The 24,600-nt window shown below is 44.5% G+C and overlaps 1 protein-coding gene across 1 annotated transcript; it reads right to left on the bottom strand.

The window, feature by feature from the left end:
* Window positions 1–3,617: 3,617 nt before the first annotated feature.
* Window positions 3,618–23,538, bottom strand: RPP40 (ribonuclease P/MRP subunit p40). Its single transcript, XM_054018533.1, has 8 exons — window positions 23,254–23,538; window positions 13,054–13,198; window positions 10,163–10,231; window positions 9,005–9,100; window positions 7,434–7,559; window positions 5,566–5,764; window positions 5,153–5,287; window positions 3,618–4,026 (listed from the first exon to the last, which is right to left on the bottom strand). Exons 1-8 carry the CDS (start codon window positions 23,377–23,379, stop codon window positions 3,828–3,830), a joined length of 1,095 nt encoding a protein of 364 aa, XP_053874508.1. The 5' UTR covers window positions 23,380–23,538; the 3' UTR covers window positions 3,618–3,827.
* Window positions 23,539–24,600: the final 1,062 nt, after the last annotated feature.

Genomic DNA, 24,600 nt, shown 5'->3' with positions numbered 1-24,600 from the left:
CCTAGTAGTAGAGATGATCTTTGAGAGCTTGCCACAGTTTATACTGGAGTTTTCTGAAGTTCTTGTTACTACTCATAAAGACCAAATATTTAAATACTCCAACATTTGAAGAACATTCAAGCTCTATTCTGAGAATATGTATGAAATAGATCAAGGAAAACACTTCAGTTTGTCCCAATATTTCTTTGGCATAAAAAATTGGTAATGATAGAGCTGAGAGCCTATGTTAATAATATGGTTAACAACATCAGAAGCAGGATAGGCTTTGTAGCTAGGGCACTGGACTACATGCAATGAGACCTTGGTTCTAATTTCAACTTCACCACGGACCTTAGGAAAGTCACTTCATCTCTTTGTGCCTCTGTCTTTCCCCCTTTGTCGGTCTTTCCTGTTTACATTGTAAGCTTGTCTCTTACTGTGTGTTTGTTTGGTTAGGCCTCCAAGTGTTAGTACAATGCAAACAACAGTTAATTAGTTTACCACAAAACAGTATTTTGGATGGACTAAGTTTTGGCTGGTTCTGAAATGTGCTGCCAGAGGCTGTGCAGCTGGGGGGCACGAAGCAGCCTACTATAGGGCAAAATAAGGGGGCAGGCCTTATTTCAGAAAAAGACTACTACACCCTATCTTTAGGAAATTTCAATCACTGAGATGATTTTTACTACTATCATCTCCATACCAGTGACTTGGGAATCCACTGGTTCCAGACTTTTCTCCATCCACTCAATCCTGAATCTCATTCAATCTCTCCAACATCTGCTGGATGTTTCACCACCAATTTAAATTTAACATGGACAAACCCAAACTTGTTTTCTGCTCTACCACATGCTCCGTTACCTCCAGTTCCCATCACAGTCAACATCATCCCCCCCACCCACCTTAATTAACTGCTATAACTTGTGGAGTATCTTTGACTCTTTCTTTTGCTCCCTATATCTAAACCATGCCAAATCCTGCTGCTTCTACCTCCACGACATCTGTCTTGTTCTGTCCCTTCAGTAAAGACTCTTCTTCAATTCATCTCCTTTTTGATCTCCCCCATACCCACATCATCCCACACAAAAAACACTACAACTAAAACTCTCTCCATTAGCTCTCATACTTGCTGACAAAACACTGGTCCATTCTAATTAGCATTCAGGTGCATAAAGGGCATTATCTGATAGTCTTATACACCCCAGTTTTCATTTAGTCCAACCCACCTATTATTACTCTCTCCCCAGAGAGCGTTTATTCAGCTCCTAGCCCCATTCATTCCCCACCCACACTGCACTGAATGCGCACAGCCACTCCTTCCCGCCCTCACCACACCCACCCATTCTGCACACGTCCAATCAACCCCAAATGCAGCTCAGCGGCTGAGGCTCTCGAGCCAGCCCTTCCTCCCATCGCCTACCCCAGCTGCAAGGGAGAGGGGAGAAGTACACGTGCCTTCCTATGATAAGCAGAGCTCACAGGGGGAGGAAGGGGGGCTCCATAAGTGCAGAGTCCCTATCCCCTCTCAGTCACCACTCCAAACCCCCTGCCTGCCGGCTCCTATACCTGCCTCCCCTCCCCCTGGTAAACAAGCCCCGTGTGCCTCATACAACCAATTCTTCCCAGGCTTGAATCTGACCAGTGAATCATGTGGCATCCCTTCCCGCGGTCAGAAAACCACTCCCCAGCGTCCCGACTGCTCGCTGAGCGCTCACCCCTTTGATCTCAGCGCAGCAGCTGTTCCCTGCCGGACAGCCAGCTCCTCCCCACGCTCCGCATTCTCCTGCCGCCTCCGCGTAGGTCAGGAGGTGGGGGAAAGATACCAGCAATACCTGCCCTTCCACTCCGAGCCCCTCATATAAGGGGCAAGTTAGGAGTGAAGCTTACTACATGTCACCCACCCACCCACTCTTCCCTGTACCACTCTCCAACATGCCACTGCCCCCACACTTGCTCCCAGCGCCTTTCCACCCCCTCACCTATCAGAGGAGTCTTCTTAGGGCACAAGTGATCTCTCCCATCTCAGCAGGAGACTAGCTGCAGCACTTTTGGACAGGCAGGGATTTTAGCAATGCTCTTCCCCTGAAGAGCTGAGTGCTTTAGAGGGCTGGGGAAGCAGGTAGTTGCCCTCAGTGGTATTCCCTAGGGTTGAAAGGAGAGGAAGAGGCTAACAACCCACTCCTGCAGATGTCAGAAGAGGTGTAGGGGGGGGAATACTATCAGTCCTTTTCTTACAGAAAACTCCCATGGTAAGAGGGAGCAAGCTGGGTGTGTGGTGGTCAGGTGTTATGGGAAGGCAACTACAGCAGCACAGAGAGGGATTGGTGTGGGGTAAGCAGTGCTAGTATCTTCACTAGTGAGTGGTAAGAATGGCTAGAGAGCGGGTGGGGAGCTGCAGAGCCAGTAGGAATTAGCCGCACCCTAGTGGCTCTCTGCCCAAAGGGCTGAGCTCTGGTAGTGCTCCCAGTCCTTTGTTTACACAGCTAAACGGTATGGAGAACTAGTGGCCAATCTGAAGGGAATTTTCCTGCAGACCATAAAAGAGTCTGAAAACCCAGAGTCTATGTAGAAGATCAGCGCAGTTAGCAGGTCTGAGCTTCTAAGGTTGTTGTCCTTCCATTGTAAGCTCTACATAATGCTGCTTGCACTGCTTATCAATCCTTGTTCTGCATTGCTAGTCTGGTCCACCTGATTGACAGCTATGCCCACCTCCCCTCCTGAGATCAGCTGCAAAGCCACTTCCTTCTCCATTCAGCTCCTTCCTGAAGATCCACCTCTGGTGTTATGCCTATAGAAACTAGTTGATGGCTAATGGAGAGTTTGAGTCATTAACATTTATATATTTAGCCACCTTGTCTGTAGACATTGTATTGCTTCCTTTGTCCATTTTATTTTTGAACACAGTAAGAGCTCTTCAGGGCTGGGACTATTCCTTTCTTTTGTTTAGAAAATAATTAGCACACTGGGGGCAGTTACTGGAAAGAAATAATTCTGAGAGGTATAGCAGAGCAGGGTTTGGTAGCAGCCTTCCTAGCTAGTTACAAAACACTTTCCCTGCTAAGCATTGGTTTTCAAATGCTTGTAACTCTCCAAGAAGATCTAACTCTTACCCTTAAGGCTTTATGCTTGATCTCTTGCTGAAGATGAATTTTCCAGCAAGGCCTGAGCCAAATCCCTTTAGCCACTTGACTTAAAGGAGGGGGCAGGGAAAAAACAAACACTTTCCTACTAAAGAAAAATTCAATCTTTTGTGACGACAGAAACAGGTGAAAGTTGAAACGTGGCATCACCTAGTCCTAAACAAAGACTTATAAAGCAGGGTCATGGTAGACTTATCCAATAACTGCAGCAGTTTGCATGCATAACAAAATAAAACATCCAATAAAGCTTCTGTCAAGTGAACCAGCCATATTCAATATTTATAGGAGCTAAGAACTTTCCCAGACTGCAGACCCCTTGTTGCTGCTTTAATTTCTTTCTGTGTTGGAAGGTAGAATTTCTGTTCCTGGTATCTGATTAGTGGAGGGTGTGCTGTTTGTTTGTTGTTGTTTTTAACACAGAAGGCCATGATTTAGAAAACCATTTATCATTTTGTCAAGATTACATATTTGTAGAATATGTAACAAGATTTCTAAGGAACAGATGTTTCACTTTTTATTAAAAATAGATATGACAAAAATACACATTCCAGTAAACAAGACTTCTCCAGTTGTCACGTGGAAGCAATAAGATGCTAACATGAAAAACTTCCTATATACATAGATCCTTTCAATGGCTAATTAATTGTCTGATATTTTTGTAAGCACATCTCAGATAATTCTTTTTAAGAAACTTTCCTATAGGCAGAACTTTTAAGGTGGGCAATCATCATTTGCTCCAACAGCCATTTGAAGCCAATAGTCCAGGTTCCTAAAAACAACAAAATTGTATAAGTTCTCTCCTCCCTTTTGGAAACCATGTTCACTTTCTCTCCAGGAAACAGGGCTGTCTGCAAAGCCATGTACGGTTAAGGTCACCCACTGCGCCAATTTTGGTTCATCAAAATAGCAACTGGAAAAGAAAAATACATTAACTGCTAATTAGAATGGAACAATAAGTTATGTTGAAGTACACCAGAATGGAATTAGAGACCTAACTACTTAACTGAAATGTATAACTAAAGGAGATAAAAATCACTTTTTACTGAAATGTGGGACACCCAGTAGTGTAATGAGAAATTCCAACTGCTGTCATATCATTTTAGAAGGTACATATGGAGAGCACAAAGGGTTGTAGTTTTCCTGCTGAGACACTAGCATTCCTTCAGACCCTTAATACTGCCTTAAATTAAAATATTTATGAGACTGCTCAGTTTAAATATTTTAATATTAACTGTTTATGTAAAACTGAACAAAAAACAAAAGAAATGGGACCAAATGGCATTTCACAATGAAGAACTTCACCCCTGAAGATTTATATTGTATGATGTACTTTGACACATGTAACTGAGCTGTACTTTAATTAGAAATACTTGTTGTTTTTAATAAAACTAGCTTTTCTGAGCCGCCTCTGGCAGCCACCATCTTGCAGGGAACTGGCATTATTTGTGACTAGGATAATAGAACAATCCAACGTCAGAGTGGAAGACATATGGAAAGAAAATCTGGTGAACGGACTCTTTTTGTGGATTAGTATTTCAGCAACCAGAAGGGAACCAGACTACAAATCATAAACTAATATTAATAAAGACCAGGCTTTGTCCAGTGGTCTTAAGACTGGGAGCCAGAACATCTGTGTTTTAATCAAAGCTCAGTGTGACTTGCTTTAGGAGTTGAAAATTTGGCTGTGACTTGCCCAATATGACATACAGTGGGCCTGATTTTCAAAAATGCTGAGCTCCCACAGCTGCCATAACTTCAGCGAGAGCTGTGGCTGCTTAACACTAAAAAAAACAAACAACAAGACTAGAATATCTCAAAGTTGGGTCCCCCAAAGCTGAGGTATTCAAAATCAGTTGTCACTGTTGATAATTGTGGCCTTAACCTCTTTGCTTCAGTTTCCCTATATGTAAATTGGGGAGGATATCCTTTACTCACCTCTGTGGGGTCTTGAAGATTAGTCTTTGTAAAACACTTTGAAGGGGAAAAGTATTAAAACTGTAAATATGTTATAATAATGTAACTCTGATCGCCCTTACCATAGCTGTTCCAATAACTGAATTATCTTCTCTGGGACTATAAAGCCAGTGATTGTGCACAAATAGGCTTGCTCCACTACTGTGCTGGGCTGAGGACAGCAATAGGTTGATAAGAAGCTAAATGACTTGTTGTCTCTGAAAACAGAAATAATCTGGATGAGGTACACTGCAAATTTTCTATACCAACGCTACCATTTTCAGAGTTGTGCATCAACCATGAAGCACCTAAATACATATTTAGGCCTCTAAATAAATGGTCCGCTTTTCAGAAGTGCTGAGCACCTGTGAAAAATCAAGTCACTTATTTAAGGTACCTCAAGACTGAAGTGCCTACTGTCAGGCATCAAAGGCAGTAAATTATGGCTTATGTTTTTTAAAAAATATTTAAGATGAAGGCAAGTTCAGACACTTACAAACCAACTTTGTTGCAAACGGCACCTAGCCATTCAAACAGTTCCTGTGCACTGCATGACTCTTCCAGCTTTCCTTGCAGTTCATTACTATGGAACACTGGACACTGCAAATTTCTTAATGTGCTGAATGTTGTTTTTGGCTGATGGGCTTGTATTTGGTTTTTGGAAAAGTATGACATCAGTGTTGATCCTTCTGCACCTAACAACACAGACCACAAAGTTGTTATAAAACTGCAACAACAAAGGAACACTGAGTATCAAACTAAACTGAAACCTTTACATGCATCCGTAAAGAAAAGATGTGTGAGATGCTCTATATGATGAATTGAAATTAAAACTGCTTACATGCTATCTACTTAAGCCAGAGCCCTAGATTTTATATCTTCTCCTCTTTTCTTGGAAATGAAGTACAGTTTCAGATCCAGCAAGCTCAGAAACCTTATTGAGCCATATTTGTATAGTTCAATTTGTCATTAGCAACAGTTAAGGCAAAATAAAAATTAAACTCATGTATTACAGAACATCTTCAAGGATGAGTGTTTATTTAATGTTTCCGAATAAATAGCCACAGGAAAGGAAAAATTATGCTTTTCCACTTGTTCTTTCTCTATAAGAATGCAAATGGAGAATCTGATCATCCCACTGAAACGTTAACCAGATTTGGAGGCTTAGATGACAGTTTATTACAAATAAACTATATTTAGGTGATGATGTTCTATCACTAACATTATGTTTTGAGTCTGTCCTCTTTTCTCCCACACCATCTCTTCAAGATATATTAACAGACTCAAAAACAAGATATCCAATTGGTAAAAAGCAATTTTTATAATGTCCCTGCCTACACTTTGAAATCATTGGATGAAAGGAGAAAAAAGACAGTGGCAGGCTGTTCCTGAAGAGATGTTCTATATAGGCCACCAACAAGAGAGCTTGTACTCTGCGTGTCAGAAGAACAGCATAGAGCTGCTTGAAAAATGGTCACTTTTCCCCATGGAAAATTTCAATTTTTCAGCAAAAATTCAAAACATAAAACATTTATGTGGAAAACCAAACTTTTTTGACTTGGAAATACTGCTGCAGTGCCTTGTGCTCCTTTATAGGCCAGGCTTCCTGGTTGATGTTGGACAACTCCTATAATGTACCACAGTTTCCCCTTTTGGAGAGGGGAGGCAGTGGATCATGACAGACGAAGCCAGGCCAAGGAGCCTGGCCTATAGAGGAAAACGGGGACATGAGGCAAACAAACTACAACTCCCATGAGGCACCACTGCAGCACTTCCAAATCAAAAAATTTTTTTTTTTTTGGATGAAGAAAAAAAAAAAACTGTAAAAAAAAATATATATATAGTTTCAATGGAAATTTTTTAACCAGCCTCACAAAAGGCCCAATAACAGGACATACAATGGTTGTACGTTAATTTCAAAATCAAACAGCAATTGCAGTTTTCTTCCTGATCAATTTTACTTCATGTCACTGCACCTTTGAGGTGCCATCAACAAGAGTTTGTTCTTTAAGTAACAAAATGTCACTATATTACAAGTTTACAACCCAAATAAGAATGATATCTAATTATTGGTGTATGCATTGTTGTTGCAGCCATATTGGTCCCAGGATATTAGAGAGACGAGTTGGGTGACGTAATATCTTTTACTGGACCAACTTCTGTTGGTGAGACAGACAAGCGTTCTAGCTTACAGAACTCTTCACACAGCCCAGACCTGAGGAAGAGCTCTTTGTAAGCTCAAAAGCTTGTTTCTTTCACCAGCAGAAGTTGGTCCAATAAAAGATATTACCTCACCCATCTAATTTTATGTCATCCATAGTAATATTTGAATATTCTTCTAATATTACAGTTCATTCTTATTACCTGTGTTATACCAGGACAGCAGGAAATCAAATTCTAAAGGTTTCTTCTCTTTCAAGGCCCAAAGCACTCTTTTATGTTTCTTACTATCAGGATCAAAGGCCGAGTCAGTCAAGTCAATGGTAACAACTGTAAAAGATGAAAGGGCAAATTTTACTCAACTGAGCTCAGCTTTAATATTCAGATTCTATAAGAATTATCAGAGTACTAGAAGACTTTGTCAACTACTTTTTTATGGAGACACTTTGTTTTTCCTTTTAAGTTAACCCTCCACGCCTTGTAGCATTCTCTCAAAATCTTAGTCATATAGCTGTTGCTCTCCATTTTGCAAATGAAGATTTTTCTCTCTTTATTCTGATGTAGAAGACGTTACAACTGCTGCATTTTGTTAACTTCTCTGTTGTGTCTCAGCTTCACTGTGCACAAATCAAGGGAAAGTTGTGGGATTTTGTTTGTTTGGTGGTTTTTTTGTTTGTTTGTTTTTAAGTTAACTGCTTTCTAAAAACCAGCAATGAGCAGCTCACTTTTGTGAGGGAAATGAGAAAAGGGGGGCTGTCATGCCAAAATAGTGGCTTTAAAAAAAATACTGGCAACAGACCATTGGTATTTAAGAAAAAAAGCTGTAGCTTACAGCACCAGGAAAAACCATACTTATGGCTTCAGCACTGTTTCCATTATGAGCCTGTTTTCCCACACCCATCGGTCCCAGTTCAAAGATGAATTAAAAAAAAAAAAAACTGAAGAAATTTTATTGAGCCATTTTTAAGTTTGATGAATTAGCATTATGTCCTATTTTGCTACCAGTTGTTTTTATTCAGATAACTTAAAGCCAACAGAACTCTGAAAGTTCATCTTTGCTTGTAATTAGCTTTCAATATGTACGACTCTTATAGGCTTGTGGGGAGAGGATATGAACTAAAAGAGTTAGTGATTTGTAAAAAATCAGACATAAGCATGTCCACAGGATATCTGCCAAGAACTGCAAATTTTCTTTACAGTGTGCAAGGCACGGAGGCTACTGAAAGGACAATTTGCCTGAGAAAGATTTTAAGTGTCTCAAACAAACAGAACAAAATCCTCTCTCTCTCTCTCTCTCTCTCTCTCTCTCAACAAAAGGGGTCTCTCAAATTTAGTTTTTTCTTTGCAGAATGCTGCAGAAACTGCAAGGTGTAAGCTTTCATTTAAAAAAAAAATTATGTTTTTTTGTTTTTCTGCTGTGAAGATACAGAGATTGCATACAATATATAAAATGCAAAAATGCTCACATCCTACATTATTGCAATAAAAGGGATATATAATTAAAAATAAATCAAGAAATGCAGAAATTAAGTTCTTACAATATCAACAAAATATTAAATGTATATGTTCTATTTGTGCTCTTCTTGTTACTTGTGTAGTTTACATATTTCTCTCAATACATGTATAGTGTGTGCACACAGGGAGAAAACATCCCAGAGATTAACCAAATTTAGAGGAATCAAAGCTTAAACTGAGATACTTTGGTGTCCTATTAAGACACTTTATAAATGGATATTACTATTAGAATAGGTGCTGTTAGTGTAAACAATACTTACTATATCTCATGACTTTTTTACCAGAATACTGAGATGGACGACCTTGTAGTCCAAGCTCCTCATATGTGTCCTTGTCTACTGATATAATTAGTTTTCCTATGAACAGAAAGGATTTTTGTTAGTACCAGTTATCTCTTCCATAGCTCCCTTTAAAATCTTTGAGAGTCTCATGCTGCATAAAGTTAAACCTGGATCACTAGGTGTTAGTAATGTAATCCAGGCTCCTTCAGTTTCAGTTTAATGGACCACAAAGAGAAACCCTGGAAAATCTTAACAGTAGATTATTGTTGGTTGTCAAAATATGTCTTATGAATTAGCATGAGTGAACCCTAAATAACATAATTCCTGAGTTGAGGTTAGTGGCTGTATATACATACAAAAGAGGATATCCCTGCCGCAAAGAGCTTACTTGAAGAATTTCAGTTTACTTGTGCTCTGCCAAACACTTGCTTTTTTTGGAGAGGGGGGAGGGGGGGGAAACTGGGTTATGACAATTAGCAAATGAGACCAAAAATAAAAGGATATGAAAAGATTTACATTTTTACTGTAATTGCTGTAATATGTATTGTGTAATATGTTGAAATCTCAAGACGTTTGGAAAACAGTGAATCAAAACAAAGCTCTCCATTACTCTCATGTGTGAAATGCTTAATCATACTTTGAGAGAAGTATTAGTCAGTACTTTTAAGAACTAAATATACTAAAACCACCTGACCCATATTTTTTAAAGGGGGCAGGGTCAACTTAAAATGGTTTAGATTTTAGAGTTTGTAAAAAGCAGCCTTCAATAAAGTTTCAGATCAACAGAAATGCTTGTTTTTTAATTCCAATGAAAACAGTTTTTACACAAACGTTCCTCTACAACATTAGCAATCCAAGGTTTGCAGCACTGACCATTTGAAATAAGTAAAAGTGAAACTGACTTAATTGAGTTTACTTTCCATGATGTAAGAAATGAAATAAATCGTGAGCATTAACAACAAAGAGTAACTTTCATTTTTTTTAATATTTCATTTTAATAATTACTAGTAAATATAGGTAAAGAAATGTACTCATGATTTTCCAGTTGACAGTACCCCTTTCAAAAACCCAAGTAAAAACAAAACAATCAAAGGCATTAGTCAATGTCTATGTATAATGAATAGTATGAATTCATACCAGTCGGTAGTAGAGCAGCAGAATTATCTTGATCAATTTTTGTGTTGTATGTAAGAGCATAGCATGAACCTTTAACACAAAGGAACAGTACAATCTGAGGTTATACAGTTCGCAAAAGATATACTGGCAATATTTAAGTTAGACTCATCTCAAGATAAATAAATCAGTCAGTTGCTGTTTAGATCCTGCTTGATTTCTGCACTTCAACTAACTAGCCTTCTCCCACTATGGTACTTTCATGTTACCTCTACAAATCTGACAGTGACATTTTCAGGGTTTTATAACCCAGATGAAATTCATTCCAGGCCCAAAATTGAAACACTTTATTTCACCCTGGAAGTGATTCTTTTCACCAAATTAGAAAAAAAATTGGTCCAACCATTTTTCAGATATTGGGTCACATTGAAAAACAGAGAGGACGCTGTTGTTATTGTGGACATTTTTGTTCAGTCATATCCCACAACCACCTTCATCTTCTAAAATCAAGAGCCCAGTCCTGTAATCTTGGCACATGAGTGGTCCCATTGCTTGAATAGGAACTGTTGGCACAAGTACTATTCAAGAGAATAAGAGCAGTAAGAAAGAGGGTCCTAAATTTAGCAAGTAATTAATCCTTAATGGAGGGACAACTACTTTCCTTTTAAAACAGCTCATTTGAAAAAATCCTTTGCTACACGATTGAGTCCTCAGTGATAGGGAACTTTTTGACATCAACAAAGTGGTGGATGTCCCTGGATGTCTGCCATCAACATGCCTTTTCTTCAGAGTGTTAAATATCAAAAGCAGGAGACACATTGTTCCATTTTTAATGTTCAAGATGGAAGAAGGACCAGAGGGAGAAACCATTTCTATGTGCAGATTTACATGCCCTCTTTGGAACTCGCAGATTTTATTCATAATTACTATCTCTATAATGACATTTAATGAAAGACCCAGAACTTCACAAGATGATTACAAACTATATGGAGAAGAATCACGTCACTAATATCTGAAATGCAGTTACCTCTAGGCTGGAAGATAGCTGCGATTAAACAACAGCAACACATCACTACAGTTCAGGACATAAAGCAAAGCATAAATCATACCCAATTGAAAGTGCAAGGAGAATTCAGGAATTCAGGTAGGCAGACTGTAATTACTCAAATGGAACCCAGCTAGAGCACCCGGGCTAACCTTCCCTCATTCCATTCCTGTAAAGAATGCCACAGGCCTTACACATGTTCACCTATTGAGATCACAAACCTTAACAAGACTTTTGATTTTAACATCTTGCTTCTCCCTTTCATCCATGTACAAACACATTTCAATGCTTGCTGTACCTTAGTGCAATGGTTTTCAACCTTTTTTTCTGGGGACCCAGTTGAAGAAAATTGTTGATGCCCACAACCCAGGGCAGGGGGTTGGGGCACCGGAAGGGGGTAGGGCTGGGGATGAGGGGCTTGGGGTGCAGGAAGGGGCTCTGGGTGAGTGTGTGAGGGCTGGGGCGCCTCAGGGCTGGGGCAGGGGATTGGGGCGTGGGGTTGGGGCGCGGGCTTACCTCCGGCAGCTCCCAGTCAGCAGCGTAGCTGGGGTGTAGAGGCAGGCTTTCCACCTGTCCTGGCACCGCGGACTGCGCTGTGCCTTGGAAGCGGCCACCAACAGGTCTGGCTCCTAGGCAGAGGCACGCAAGCGGCTTCGCGCGATTCTTGCCCGCAGGCACCTATCCCCCCTTCCCCCTCAGCTACCATTGGCTGGTTTCTGGCCAATGGGAGTACAGAGACAGTGCTCGGGGTTGGGGCAGCATGCAGAGCCCCGTGGCCCCCCTTCCTAGAAGATGAACCCGCTGCTGGCCGCTTCTGGGGTGCAGTGCGGTGTCGGAAAAGGTAGGCACTAGCCTGCCTTTGCTGGGCAGCACCACCAACGGGACTTTTAAAGTCCCAGTGGTGCCTTACATGCCGTGACCCAGTACTGGGTTGCAACCCACGGTTTGAAAAACACTACCATAGTGTATGTCTACACTACAAAAAAGGTGTGTTAACTTGGATTAGTTACCCTGTGGTAGCTAACTTGTGTTAAAATATCAGTGAAGATACAGCAACTTGGCTTTTAAATTGGGTTAGCAGTTAGGCTCCTCTTCCTATAGATTTTATTTTGAGATGCTAACCTGAGTAAAAGCCAAGATGCTGTGTCTTCACTGCTATTTTCACACAAATTAGCTATTGCAGTTGGCTAATCCAAGTTAAGAACACTTTTTTTTGCACTGTAGACACACCCTAAATAACTAACTGTTACCTCAAGCCCTCTAGAGCTAGAATCCAAAAAATATCATTCTGAAATCTTGGAATTATTGCTTTCAAATGTTTAATGCTTTACTCTCTAGCTAGTGGTTTATGAGATCATTCCTGTTAAGAATTATGTGGGGAAAGCTGTTGTAAAGGTAAACGTTGTCAGGAGCAGTGTACATTTTCAGGCATTTGTCCAAAAACTCTAACGAGGAAGAGAATAAACTGATCTGAGTGTACTACAGGATTCCCTTTATTTAGTTCTCCCACCCTTAAAAAAAAATATGGAAATTCAATTTTTAAAAAAACCACAGTGACCTTGCTCTCTCCCCACATTTTCTGTCCATTCTCCACCATTTCTTCTACCACTAATCTTTCTCTTCTGCACTATAACAGGTATAATAGCCCATTTACCAGGGAGCAGAGAGAAGAGAAGAGTGATGCAAACTTCTCTATTTGTTCGTCTCTTCCAAATGCCAAGAATGTCACAGTACAAAAAACTCACAGAAAACAAAACAAAACAAAACAAAACCTGATGTTATCACAAGCACTTTTTACTATTCCAGGAAGCACTGGCAAGACATTTGGTTTCATTCATATTCACTGTATGTATTTTTAGCTCCCCCTTACCTTTCTTCACGAATGTATTGATAAATTCATGCGTAACCAATTCATGAAGGGATAAATTCTTCACCAAATAATACTCTCCAATGTCTGTGATAACACTTTTCAGTGCTTCTGGAAGAATTCCACATTCAGGGATCAAAAATGACACCTATTCAGACCATATTTGTAATGCAAATTAGATCTTACATATAAACATAGATAATCGAAATTACAAAACTGGGCTGAAGAAAAGAAATAAGCAAACAAAAATTCAGCTCCTCAAAGAGATTAGCACATAAAATTAAAGAGTTAAAGGTATCTGAAGATGGGTGAGTGCCCCAAATAGCAAGAGGCGAATTCAGCACATAACTAATTTTAAGATAGCCCCACTCTAGATGCCCTTGAGTTTCACAATTACTAAACCTTGTTAGGACTCAGTTCTCTATTTTGCATCGTTCATACACAGTACAGTGCCATGTAAAGCACTACAGAAAGGGATATTATTGCACAGCATGGTTTTGCAAAGGGTATGGTTTTAAGACAAAATAAAGGTTAGTTTAAAATCTGTTTTGAATGCTTACCTTTGCTATTTGGGGCATTTACCACATAATGGGTTAAATCTGTCCTTAGTTATGCCCATGCACGAATGGATTTGGGTAGGGTAGGATTTGGTCCATTTTTAAGATGAATACATTCCATGGTGCAAGACACAGATTTACCCTCCCCCCCCCCCCCATTCAAATTAAGCCTGCTTGATCCATAAAAACTCAGATGAGATCAGGTGCATTCAATGTAGTTTGGCTATTCTCCCAAATTCAAGCAGATTAAGGCCTAATGTGTTTCTTATGAGAATGAACGAGGCAAGCTCTCAACTACACAAGACAATCAAAGGAGAAGGCGTTGCTGCTGTCTTCCTTGTGACCAGTGGTTAGAGCACTCACCCAGGATGAGGGAGACCCAGGTTCAAAATTCCCCCCATCTACCAGGATTTAAACAGGGGTCTCCCACTTCTCAGGCAAGTGCTTTACCCACTGAGCTATGGGATAATCTGATACAGCGTTCCCTCAATCTCTCATGCCGAAGCTGTTTCACTGCAGCTAAATAATTAAAGAGAGTCAATGGAGCAGGGGGACTGGACGCTGGGTCTTCCACCTCCTGGGTGAGTGCTCTAATCACTGGCCTAAAAGTTATAACCAAACACTAGATTTTGAATAGTCTCTGAGCACACCTACTGGATCAAGCTCCACCAGCAAGTTAGGCAGGTGAACACCTATCTTCCCCCGTTCATAAGTTGCTCTGGAGCTTAGGCAGGAGACAGGATTCCAGATAGTTAGAGCAAGGCAGCAGTGCACAGGCCCAGAGGCAGAAACGTAAGTAGCTATGGAATTTTTACCCTGAAAATTTAGGTGCTGAGTGAGTTTAAGGGCCTACAGGGTTCAGCTGGAGTTTTGTGAATTGCATTAGAACCTAAAACTGGAACTTAGGTGCCAAAGTCTGATATTTAGGTGTCTACATACCTTTGTGCATCTAGTCCTCAGCTACTAAGGTGATGAACATAATATAAGAACCCATACAGAATAGAATACAGGGGAGCTGGGAATAGGCTGAGTCTGACATGGCAGCATTGAGCTGCCCTTTGGATGAGAGTGAGATAGACCTTAACACAAAAGTAGTGCTTTGAAAAAGGGAGGGGGTGAGACTCGGGAGAAGTGTATTGCCGAGAATGTCTGACGCTGAGCCTCAATTAAAATGTTTTAGCCATTAATTTTCTAATCAGGGTGTGATGCTTCCGTTGGGGTACCCAGAACTATAAGCCACTGTGCTACCCCCTCTCAGACCCAGCAAGCGAGAGCTTTGCTGCTGCTAAGTAACGGGTCAGAGGCCTGGCACACCAGCTTTTCTTCTTCACCAGCAAACGCTACAGGATTCTGCCAGTCCAAAACTTCCTTTGCATGTAACAACCAGTGAACCCCAATTCCCAAGTTCCACAGAGACATCTCTTTGCCGAATCCAGTCCCTCTCACTGGACATTCCCAGAAATTATTAAGTTTGCTGCCTGCAAAAAAGACCGCATGCATATCAGTCTGTTAGGTTAGCTGAAGATTCACTCTCCAATTTAATACACAGCACTGACATGGTTTTGTAATAAAAGAAGAATAAGTTTGTTAACGAAGAACAAATGTAAGTGATAATAAATAAGAATAAAAAAAACAGGTATGGTTACAAGTGAAACAAAACAAAATATGCTTTCTTGTGGCAAACAATTTCAGCAAGTTCCCTTTTCTAAGCAGGTTTCTCATCTATAGTCAGTTTCCAGATACTCTTGCCTTCTAGGCCAAGAGAGCTTTCATAGGCTCAGAGGACACTGAACCCTAAATTCCCTCGATGACGGGATGACTCAAATCTCTCTTTGTCCCCCTTATATTACCCCAAAGTTCACGGTCTCTGTTTCAAGAGCCAGGAAGGTACAGACTCCATCCCCCATCGTGATCATTAAGTGATCATCTCCCCACTTGCTAGTTTGATGGCTTTGTTTACCTTATATGTAAATATACTTTTCATTGTCCTCTGTGATCAAGCTGGCCAGACAAGTAAAAACACATTCCTTAGTCTAGGGCAGGCTGGGCTTTATGTGCTGCCTGCCAAACAAACATATTTTCAGCACACATTTCTAACTCTTTGTACACACCCCGTACATATATCATGCAATGATTTTCAGGACCAACATGTTAACGGTTTGCATATGATACTTTACACAACATCATTTAGATACAGATTATGACCACAGTATGTTGGGGCAATGAGAGCGTCAGGCCTGATGTGACTTATGGTATGTTGTGCTCTCTGCTAGTTGGCACTGAGGGTTGCACAGGGGTCTGTGGTGACAAGGGAGGGGACAGAGTGGATTTGGGTTTTTCAGCAACATTCAGATGGTTTAACTGCAGTTATTAAACTTTGACAGAAAGGCCAGTGACCATTTAATTTTGCAGCCAAACCAGAGGAGGCTTAGTAAACTCAACTACAATTTGCTTACTTGCTGCTGCAAAATGCAACTCAATTTGATTCTAAGAGAGAAGCTCTCTCTTTCCAATCTTTTGTTACAAATGTTTGCATGCAATCTTAGGCCCCATTCCAGATAATGCTCTATGTGACCACTGGGGTCCACCCCCAAGGAGTCACTTGTAGGATTGGTACCTTTAATCTTCAGACACAATTCTGCACCCTTACACCCACATGGAGCTCCACTGATTTCAATGGGGTTCTGGATGTGTGCAGCAGTTTGCAGGATCTGGGCTTTAGGTACCGCTGCAGCCAGGAAGATTAATTTACAAATAACTTACACACAAATAAGTCTAAAATCTATACTGTGACCCTAAGAGGCACTCAGTGCCAATGGGAGAGGGTCCACTGTTCTGTAACTCCTATCAGGCCTGACATAAAGAACGGCCATACTGGGTCAGACCAAAGGTCCATCTAGCCCAGTATCCTGTCTTCCGACAGTGGCCAATGCCAGGTGCTTCAGAGGGAATGAACAGGTAATCATCAAGCAATCCATTCCGTTGCCCATTCCCAGCTTCAGGCAAACAGAGGCTCAGGACAACATCCCTGTCCATCCTGGCTAATAGCCATTGATGGATCTATCTTCCATGAACTTATCTAGTTCCTTTTTGAACCCTGTTATAGTCTTGGCATTCACAACATCCTCAGGCAAGGACTCCACAGTTTTACTGTGCGTTGTGTGAAGAAATACTTCCTTTTGTTTGTTTTAAACCTGCTGCCTCTTAATTTCATTTGTGACCCCTAGTTCTTGTGTTATGAGGAGTAAATAACACTTCCTTATTTACTTTCTCCACACCAGTCATGATTTTATAGACCTCTGTCATATCCCCCCTTAGTCGTCTCTTTTCCAAGCTGAAAAGTCCCAGTCTTTTTAATCTCTCCTCCTATGGAAGCTGTTCCATACCCTTAATAATTTTTGTTGCCCTTTTCTGTACCTTTTCCAATATACCAATTCCAATGACACACTCATTACATCTACCACATTGCTATGATGTTATTTTCTACAAAGAGTGTTGTGTGAAGTATCAAGTGAAAGCTGGTGACACACTAGTCATTAATATCATTGCATGATGATGCATGGATGCAGTATAAAGAGTTATGTATGTGTGCTGGAAATATGTTTCTATAAGAAGTTCTGGGGGCAGATTTGATCACGTTTGTCCTAGACAAAGGGAATGTTGATTCGCCTATGTCTATAATGTAAACTGAGCACAGGGTTGCCAGAGACAATGGACCTTTCATTTGCATCTAAGGAAAACACCAGTTATCAAGAGGATGAGGCAATAGCACGGCATCAGCACACACCAGAGGACACCTCATAATCTGAACCACAGGGAGTCAGCCTGACTCTTGGGACAAAGACTATGAACTTTGGGGAATATAAGCAGCAAAAGGACATATTGCTACTCATAACTGAGGGTACAAAGAGGTCAGTGCTCTTTGCATCTATGAACAGTGGATCTCCAACCAGATGGGTTGATGATGCGAAGAAGTAGCTGTAGGTGAGAAAACTGCTTTAGACAAAGCATGGAGCCTGCTAAGGTTATATATAGCTCAGAAACATGTTATACTTTTGTTTCATTTTTAACCATTTTCTGTTTCTATTATCTCTGCTTAATTTCACTTAAATCACTGGTCTTAATAAACTTTCTTTTGCTTTATTATAAATTCATCTCAGTGCTGTTATAATAAAGAGAGGTGTGCATCCTCAGCAGAACCAGCAGGCAGGTGTGTAGTCTGTCTCTTTGGTGGCAGCAGAGTTGGTAGTTCTGTCAGCATCCAGTGACAGGGGCTGGATGCTGCAGAGAGATGCTTCTAGAGAGTTTGAGAATTGTAGTACACCAAGGATTAATTTGCAAGGCACAGTCTTGGGTGGCAGAATCCTAAGGAGTTTTTTTGGCTAGCTAACAGGAGACTGTGGTGGCAGGGAACTGTCACACAGAATAACACAAACCAAACCTTCTTTTGCTAAGGCAGAAAGAATAACAGGTGACTTATAGTTCTGGACCACCTCAAGAAAGCATCACAATACCTATCTGCTGTTGGCTTGTTTATCCGTTTTTGACACCTTGTTCAATACATCATATGTAGCTGTTAAATGTGATGCAAGTTTTGGAGTTTTTGAAACACAGCAACTTGCAGACCAATAATGGATCCAGTTTCGTTAAAACTAACAGTCTCAGCGTAAGAGACATTCTAGAAGCAACTGCATGTCCTTTAAAGAAGCATCTCAGAAATGCATACATAGAATTATACAGAACCGGTGAGTGAGGTAATATCTTTTATTGCACCAACTTCTGTTGGTGACAGATTCAAATTTCTGAGCTTACACCTGACCTTAGACTCAAATACCAACAACCAAAATTCTACCAGCTGGTAAACACTGATCTCTTTCCCTTCCCCCTTCAACATTATCTTGTTGGATAACTAATTTCAAAGCCTTAGGTGCCAGTAGAGAAGTGATAAGATTATTTTTGTTTGTTTTTACCAGCTTGATATATCATCACTTCATCCAAATGATACTTTAAAAGGACATGATTAGATTAAAAATATGATCTACAATCCTACTGACAAATTATAACTGGATGGGCGAAAAAGTGTTTTGCTCTGGATTCATAGGCATGCGCAGCACATTTCATTAGGGTGTGCACCAGGGAGCTGCACCCTAACCCCGTCCCCACCCTGCCCTAGCCCCGCCTCCATCCACTCCCTCCTACTTTCCGCCCCCGACTGCCCTTCTCAGAACCCCCAACCCCCCTGCTCCTTGTTCCCCTACTGCCCCCTCCTGAGACCCCCCCCACTGTAACTCCATTCCTAGGACCCTACCCCCTACCTGTCCCCTGACTGCCCCGACCCTTAACGACACCCCTACCCCCAGACAGACCCCCAGGACTCCCATGCCTATCCAACCACTCCCCATCCCGACTGCCCCCAAGACCCTCTGGCCCATATCCAACCCACCCGGCCCAGCCCCCTTACCACGTCGCAGCTCAGAACAGAGTCCCCAACAAATCCTACCCCCTGGACATCCTCTTGACCAATGGAGTGATGGCACTTACAGGGCGGGCGCAGAGAGCGCCAACCAAGCTGGAGCGCAGTGGTGGAAGAGTGCTATGACTGATGTAAGTCAACAAAGGTCATGTGTAGCACTGGGGAGGCGGTGATTGGCTGGGTGGGTAAGAGGGTTCTGTGTGGGGCAGTCTGGGTGCAGGCAGCTCAGTGGGGGATCTGGATGTACAGGGAGATTCCAGGTGTAGGGGTAATGGGAGTCTGCAGGGGGGACCAAGTGAAAGTGGTTGGAACTCAGCGGGGGCAGGAGATGTCTGGGTGCAGGGGAGGTGGGGTTCATTTGGGTGATAGTCTGGTGTAGGTGGTTGGGTCTCAGTGGGGAGGGTGTCTGGGGGTGGCTCATCAGGGTGGTACAGATGCAGGGGAGGTGGGGCTTGTCAGAGTGAGGGTTTGAGGGGCCTGCTTAACAGGTAAGCCCCAGCTGCTGCCAAGGGGATCTGCACGCTGGGCCCCCACTTCCCCTATCCCCTTCTCTTCCCCATCCCATGCCCCTTCCCCACCGTTCCATCTCCTCCCCATCCCACCCCCTTCTTTCCCCCCTGCCTCTTTTCCCCTGCCCCACAATTCACTGTTGTACAAAATGAAGGATGGCTCCCAGCACACAGAAGGGAGCTCAACCAGCCCTAGGACCCAGAAGGTGGTGTCCAGCTGCAAAGTCCAGGGAGCTGAGCAGCACCTTTTTTTCAGCGGGGCTGCAGCAACCCTGTGTTCACAGAAATGGTGGGGAGGGGAGTGGCGTGACCTTGCACCCCATGTGGCCCCCCCACCCCTCACCTCTATTTGGGGGGTAATGCCCCCAAACTATGCCATGAACATTACCAATCACACATCCCTGTTTCTCCTTCATTTTCTGCAAGGAAGCAAAGAATGCTGCAGGAGGGGGACCTGGACTGTTTTCATTCCCTCTGGGGCCCAGGAGTACCCCACACAGACTCCCACTGCCCAGCACCATCCACAGAGACCCAGCGCCCCCGCCTGCCTGCCCCCCAGCCACACTCACTGGCCTGCTGGGCGGGGGCTATTTGCCTTGCCTGGGCTGAGCCAGCGTCACAGCTGGGGTTGGTGGGGGAATCTGAGTGGGAGGGGGCCTGCCCCCCTCATAACCCTCTTGCCTGGGGCCCAGACGAGCCCTCCCCCCCATGCTGGCCGAGAACGACCCGGCCCCTGCACTGGTCCCAGGTGGCTCAGTCCTGGGAGGTGGGGCAGGCTGAGCAAGAGGAGCTGGGGAGCTCCCTGATGGGGAGGCATGGTCTGGGAGCTCTAGCGCCGCCCCCCCCCACAGCTCCCATTGGCCGGGGTTCCTGGCCAATGGGCTGGCAACCGGGTCAGCGCTGGGAGGGAGGCAGCGGGCAGTGTTGCCTCTGCTGAGACTCTCCCTGCATGCAGGGACGCTGGGGAGGGGGGAGCTGCCCCCGAAGTGAGAGCACCCCGGCCCAACCCACCCTGCTCCCTGTCCCCCGACTGCTCCCGCCCCTTGTCCAACCCTAGGGTTACCATATTTCAACAATCAAAAAAGAGGACGGGAGGAGCCCCGCCCCTGTCCTAGCCCCGCCCCCGTCCTGTCCTAGCCCCGCCCCTGCCCCTTCCACTCCCTCCCACTTCCTGCCCCCTCAGAACCCCCAACCCTCCCCCCCACTCCTTGTCCCCTGACTGCCCCCCAGGACTCCACCCCCTCCCTAAGCCTCCCTGCCTCTTGTCCCCTGACTGCCTCCTCCTGAGACCTTCCCCACATCCTAACTGGCCCCCTAGTACCCTACCCCCCTACCTGTCCCCTGACTGCCCCAACCCTTATCCACACCCCCACCCCCTGACAGCCCCCCCCAGAACTCCTGACCCATCTAAACCCCTCTGCTCCCTGTCCCCTGACTGCCCCCTCCTGGGACCCCTGCTCCTAACTGCCCTCCAGAACCCCACCCCCTACCTAAGCCTCCCTGTTCCTTATCCCCTAACTGCCCCCCAGGACCCTACCCCCTACCTGTACCCTGACTGCCCAAAACCTTATCCACCCCGCCCCCAGAAAGCCCCCCCCCGAACTCCCAACCCTCCCCCGCTCCCTGTCCCCTGACTGCCCCCTCCTGGGACCCCTGCTCCTAACTGCCCTCCAGAACCCCACCCCCTACCTAAGCCTCCCTGTTCCTTGTCCCCTAACTGCCCCCTCCTAAGACCCCTCTCCCTAACTGCCCCCCAGGACCCTACCTGTACCCTGACTGCCCAAAACCTTACACCCCCAACCCCCAGACAGCCCCCCCCAGAACTCCCAAACACCCCCCTGCTCCTTGTCCCCTAACTGCCCCCTCCTGAGACCCCCCACCTGTACCCTGACTACCCAAAACCTTACACCCCCAACCCCCAGACAGCCCCCCCCCGAACTCCCTGACCCATTCAACCCTCCCCCCTGCTCCCTGTCTCTTGACTACCCCCCCCCCCTGAACCTCCCTGCCGCTTCTCTGGCCCCCGGCCCCCTTACTGTGCTGCAGAGCAGTGTGCTCGACAGCGGGGGAGGGCAGCAGTGTCGGAGCCGGTGATCTGTGAGTGGAGGGAGGGAGAGGAGGGGGGGTGTCAAGTTTCAGGAGGGAGGAGGGGGAAGTGCAAGCAGGGCTCTGGCTCTGGCTGTCCGAGCTCTGGCTCTCGGAGCACCGGCTGCTTTGTAAGCGCGCGCACGCTCTGCATGGGAGGGGGAAGGAGGGGAAGTCCGGACATTGACAAATTCCCCCCGGACGCTATTTTTAACCCGAAAAAGCCGGACATGTCCGGGGGAATCCGGACGAATGGTAACCCTATCCAACCCCCCTCAGGCTCCTAGTAGCATCTGGCTCAGCGCGGAGCCATACACACAGCCCCGAGAGAGCACGCAGCCCCGCCCCCACAGCTCTGACTGCCCTGCATTAGGGTGTGCACGGGCACACCTGGCACACCCCGTGTGCACGCCTATGTCTGGATTGAAAATATATCAAGTTTTGGAGTTTTTCCCTCTTTGCTTTAAAAATCCAGCACTCTGCAAAGAAAAAAAAAAAAAAAAAAAAAAAAAAGGAGGGGGGGGGGAAATAGTCACACAACTTTATTCATCTATCTGTGAAGAACTGTCCCAAGAGCTGAGCTGAACTGAAATAATCAATGGAGCGGATGTACATGGAAAAATTGGCACTACAAACCTTTATACAAAAAAGAGGCTGTTGCTCAGCTATTTTAATTTTAGATTTTTTTTATTTTTGGAAGAGGAAGGGAAAAAGAGATCATCGTGTACACCACTTAGACTGAAATACTAACAACCCAAAATCTACTAAGGCCATGTCTACATTACAGAGACTATAGCAGCATAGTTGTCACTGGCACTAGGCCAGCATAACCTGTAACATAAATGCAACCAACACCAACTGAGAGGGTTTTTCCCTTTGGTGTAGGAACTCCACCTCCCCACAGGACAGGAGCGAGGTTGACGGGCACCTTCCGAGCGGTGTCTACACGTGGGTTAGGTCAGCGTAGCTATAGGCTCGGGATTGTTCACACTCCTGAGTGCCACAGCTGTACCACCCTAAATTTTAAGTGCAAGCCAGGCCTGAACCCTTGTCTACACTAGACAAGTGCACCAGCCCAACGAGCAGCCTTACAAACTGAGCAGAAACAAGGCGCCCTCGTGGCGCCTTAGAGACTAACAAATTTATTTGGGCATAAGCTTTAATTTGTTAGTCTCTGGAGTGCCGCAAGGACTCCTGGTTGTTTTTGCTGATACAGACTAACACGGCTGCCACTCTGCAACTGAACAGGTCAAACTGGGGATGACCCCTAATGTCGGCCTACGCTTATAATTCAGGTTGCCTGCCCTACAGTCCCTGTACTGCAGATGTGGCAGCAGAGCCGCGCCTACACCAGGGGCTGGCCTCAGCAGAGGGGTTTCTAAGTCTGCTCCATGAAACCGGGGCACGTTTGTAGCCAAGGGCCAGGCAGCTCGCAGGGTGCAGCGAGGAAGTCGGCCCCTGACAGGCACCCGGAAGCGGAGCTGGGAGGGAGACACCGAGCCAGGTGGTGAGGGGGCCCCTCCCGCTCGCTCGCAAAGAACCCCCGCACCCCAACAGCCACCAACCGCCCCGCACTCACGCGGCAGTTGTAGGCGTGGCTCCGCACGTGCGCCGCGTGCCGGGAGCGCTCATGGCGCACGTGGCTTTTCTCGCACACCAGCAGGTGCCGCGGGGTCTCGCGGAGCCGCCGCAGAGGAACCGACATCCCGAATCCACGCGCCGCGCAGCAGCCGCCAATAAGGAAGCAGCCGGGAGCCACCTCGCCTCCCCCCACGTCACGCAGCGGGAGGGGCCAGGCAGGCAGGCGCAGGAAGAGGTGGGACAGTGCGGTTACTTCCGGCCGCCTCCCAGATGCAGAGCAGCTGTTTCCGGTGTAGCCTCAGCTCCTGCTACCCGTGTAATTAGTGAGCGAGAGGAATGCGCAGTAATAGCAGGCGAAGCTGCTGCTGCCCTCTCCATGTGCAAAATGGGATAAAATAGGGGCAGAGGGGTCAGAGCTGGGAGAGCAGGGTTGGGGTACTTGGATGCTGTAGCTGGGTGCAGTAACCCACACAGGGCTGGGCATGTAAGGCACAATGTAACCCAACATCTAGATCAGGAGTCAGCAACCTTTCAGAAGTGCTGTGCTGAGTCTTCATTTATTCACTCTACTTTAAGGTTTTGCGTGCCAGTAATATATTTTAACGTTTTTAGAAGGTCTCTTTCTATAAATCTATAATATATAACTAAACTATTGTTGTATCTAAAGTAAATAAGGTTTTTTAAATGTTTAAGAAGCTTCATTTAAAATTAAATTAAAATGCAGAGCCCCCCCGGACCGGTGGCCAGGACCCGGGCAGTGTGAGTGCCACTGAAAATCGGCTCGCGTGCCGCAGGTTGCCTACCCCTGACCTAAATAATCTGTGTCAGAAGCTGCTTGCTGAAGAGCCTATTCAGGGCCTGTCTTACCTGTCCCCCAAGGTTTAAACATTTTTGGATCTGGTGTTGGTGTTTGCAGCCTTGCCAGCCACTAGCATTTAAGAATCACAACAGGCTGAAAGAATCATGAGATTTGCTTTACAGTCGTGAGATTGTTATTTTTTAAAAACGGTGTTCTTTTTGTCATCTGGTTTGTGAGCTTTTAAGGTGGACTTGGGTCATGTTTTCAAGGATTTCTTTGCAACCATCAGCCTTAGAAACTTCCTTTTTGCAAGATGAAAGTTGAGATTTTCACAGAATGACTTGACTCCAGCATCTGGAGGTTTAAGAAGAAAAATACAAAATATTGCAAAAGTTGTGATAAAAATGGCAAGCATTGGCAACAGGGAGTTAATATTTTCACTTAAAAAATTAGGAGTCCTTGTGGCACCTTAGAGACTAACAAATTTATTTGGACATAAACTTCTGTGGACTAGAACCCACTTCATCAGATGTATGAAGTGAAAAA

This window comes from Malaclemys terrapin, chromosome 2, assembly GCF_027887155.1.
Source record: "Malaclemys terrapin pileata isolate rMalTer1 chromosome 2, rMalTer1.hap1, whole genome shotgun sequence".
Taxonomy (NCBI): Eukaryota; Metazoa; Chordata; order Testudines; family Emydidae; genus Malaclemys; species Malaclemys terrapin.
Note: the sequence above shows the minus strand (reverse complement) of the source record. Positions and strands in the feature narration are given on the sequence as shown.

Bases quoted from the DNA above. Each gene is read 5' to 3' on its own strand.
- RPP40 (XM_054018533.1), bottom strand. From the start codon at position 23,379: ATGTCGGTTCCTCTGCGGCGGCTCCGCGAGACCCCGCGGCACCTGCTG. The intron at 10,232-13,053 runs GTAAGGGGGAGC...TTTGTGTTAAAG, and splicing joins CAATACATTCGTGAAGAAAG to GTTCATGCTATGCTCTTACA. The intron at 5,765-7,433 runs GTAATAAGAATG...CTGTGTTGTTAG, and splicing joins GCTGTCCTGGTATAACACAG to GTGCAGAAGGATCAACACTG.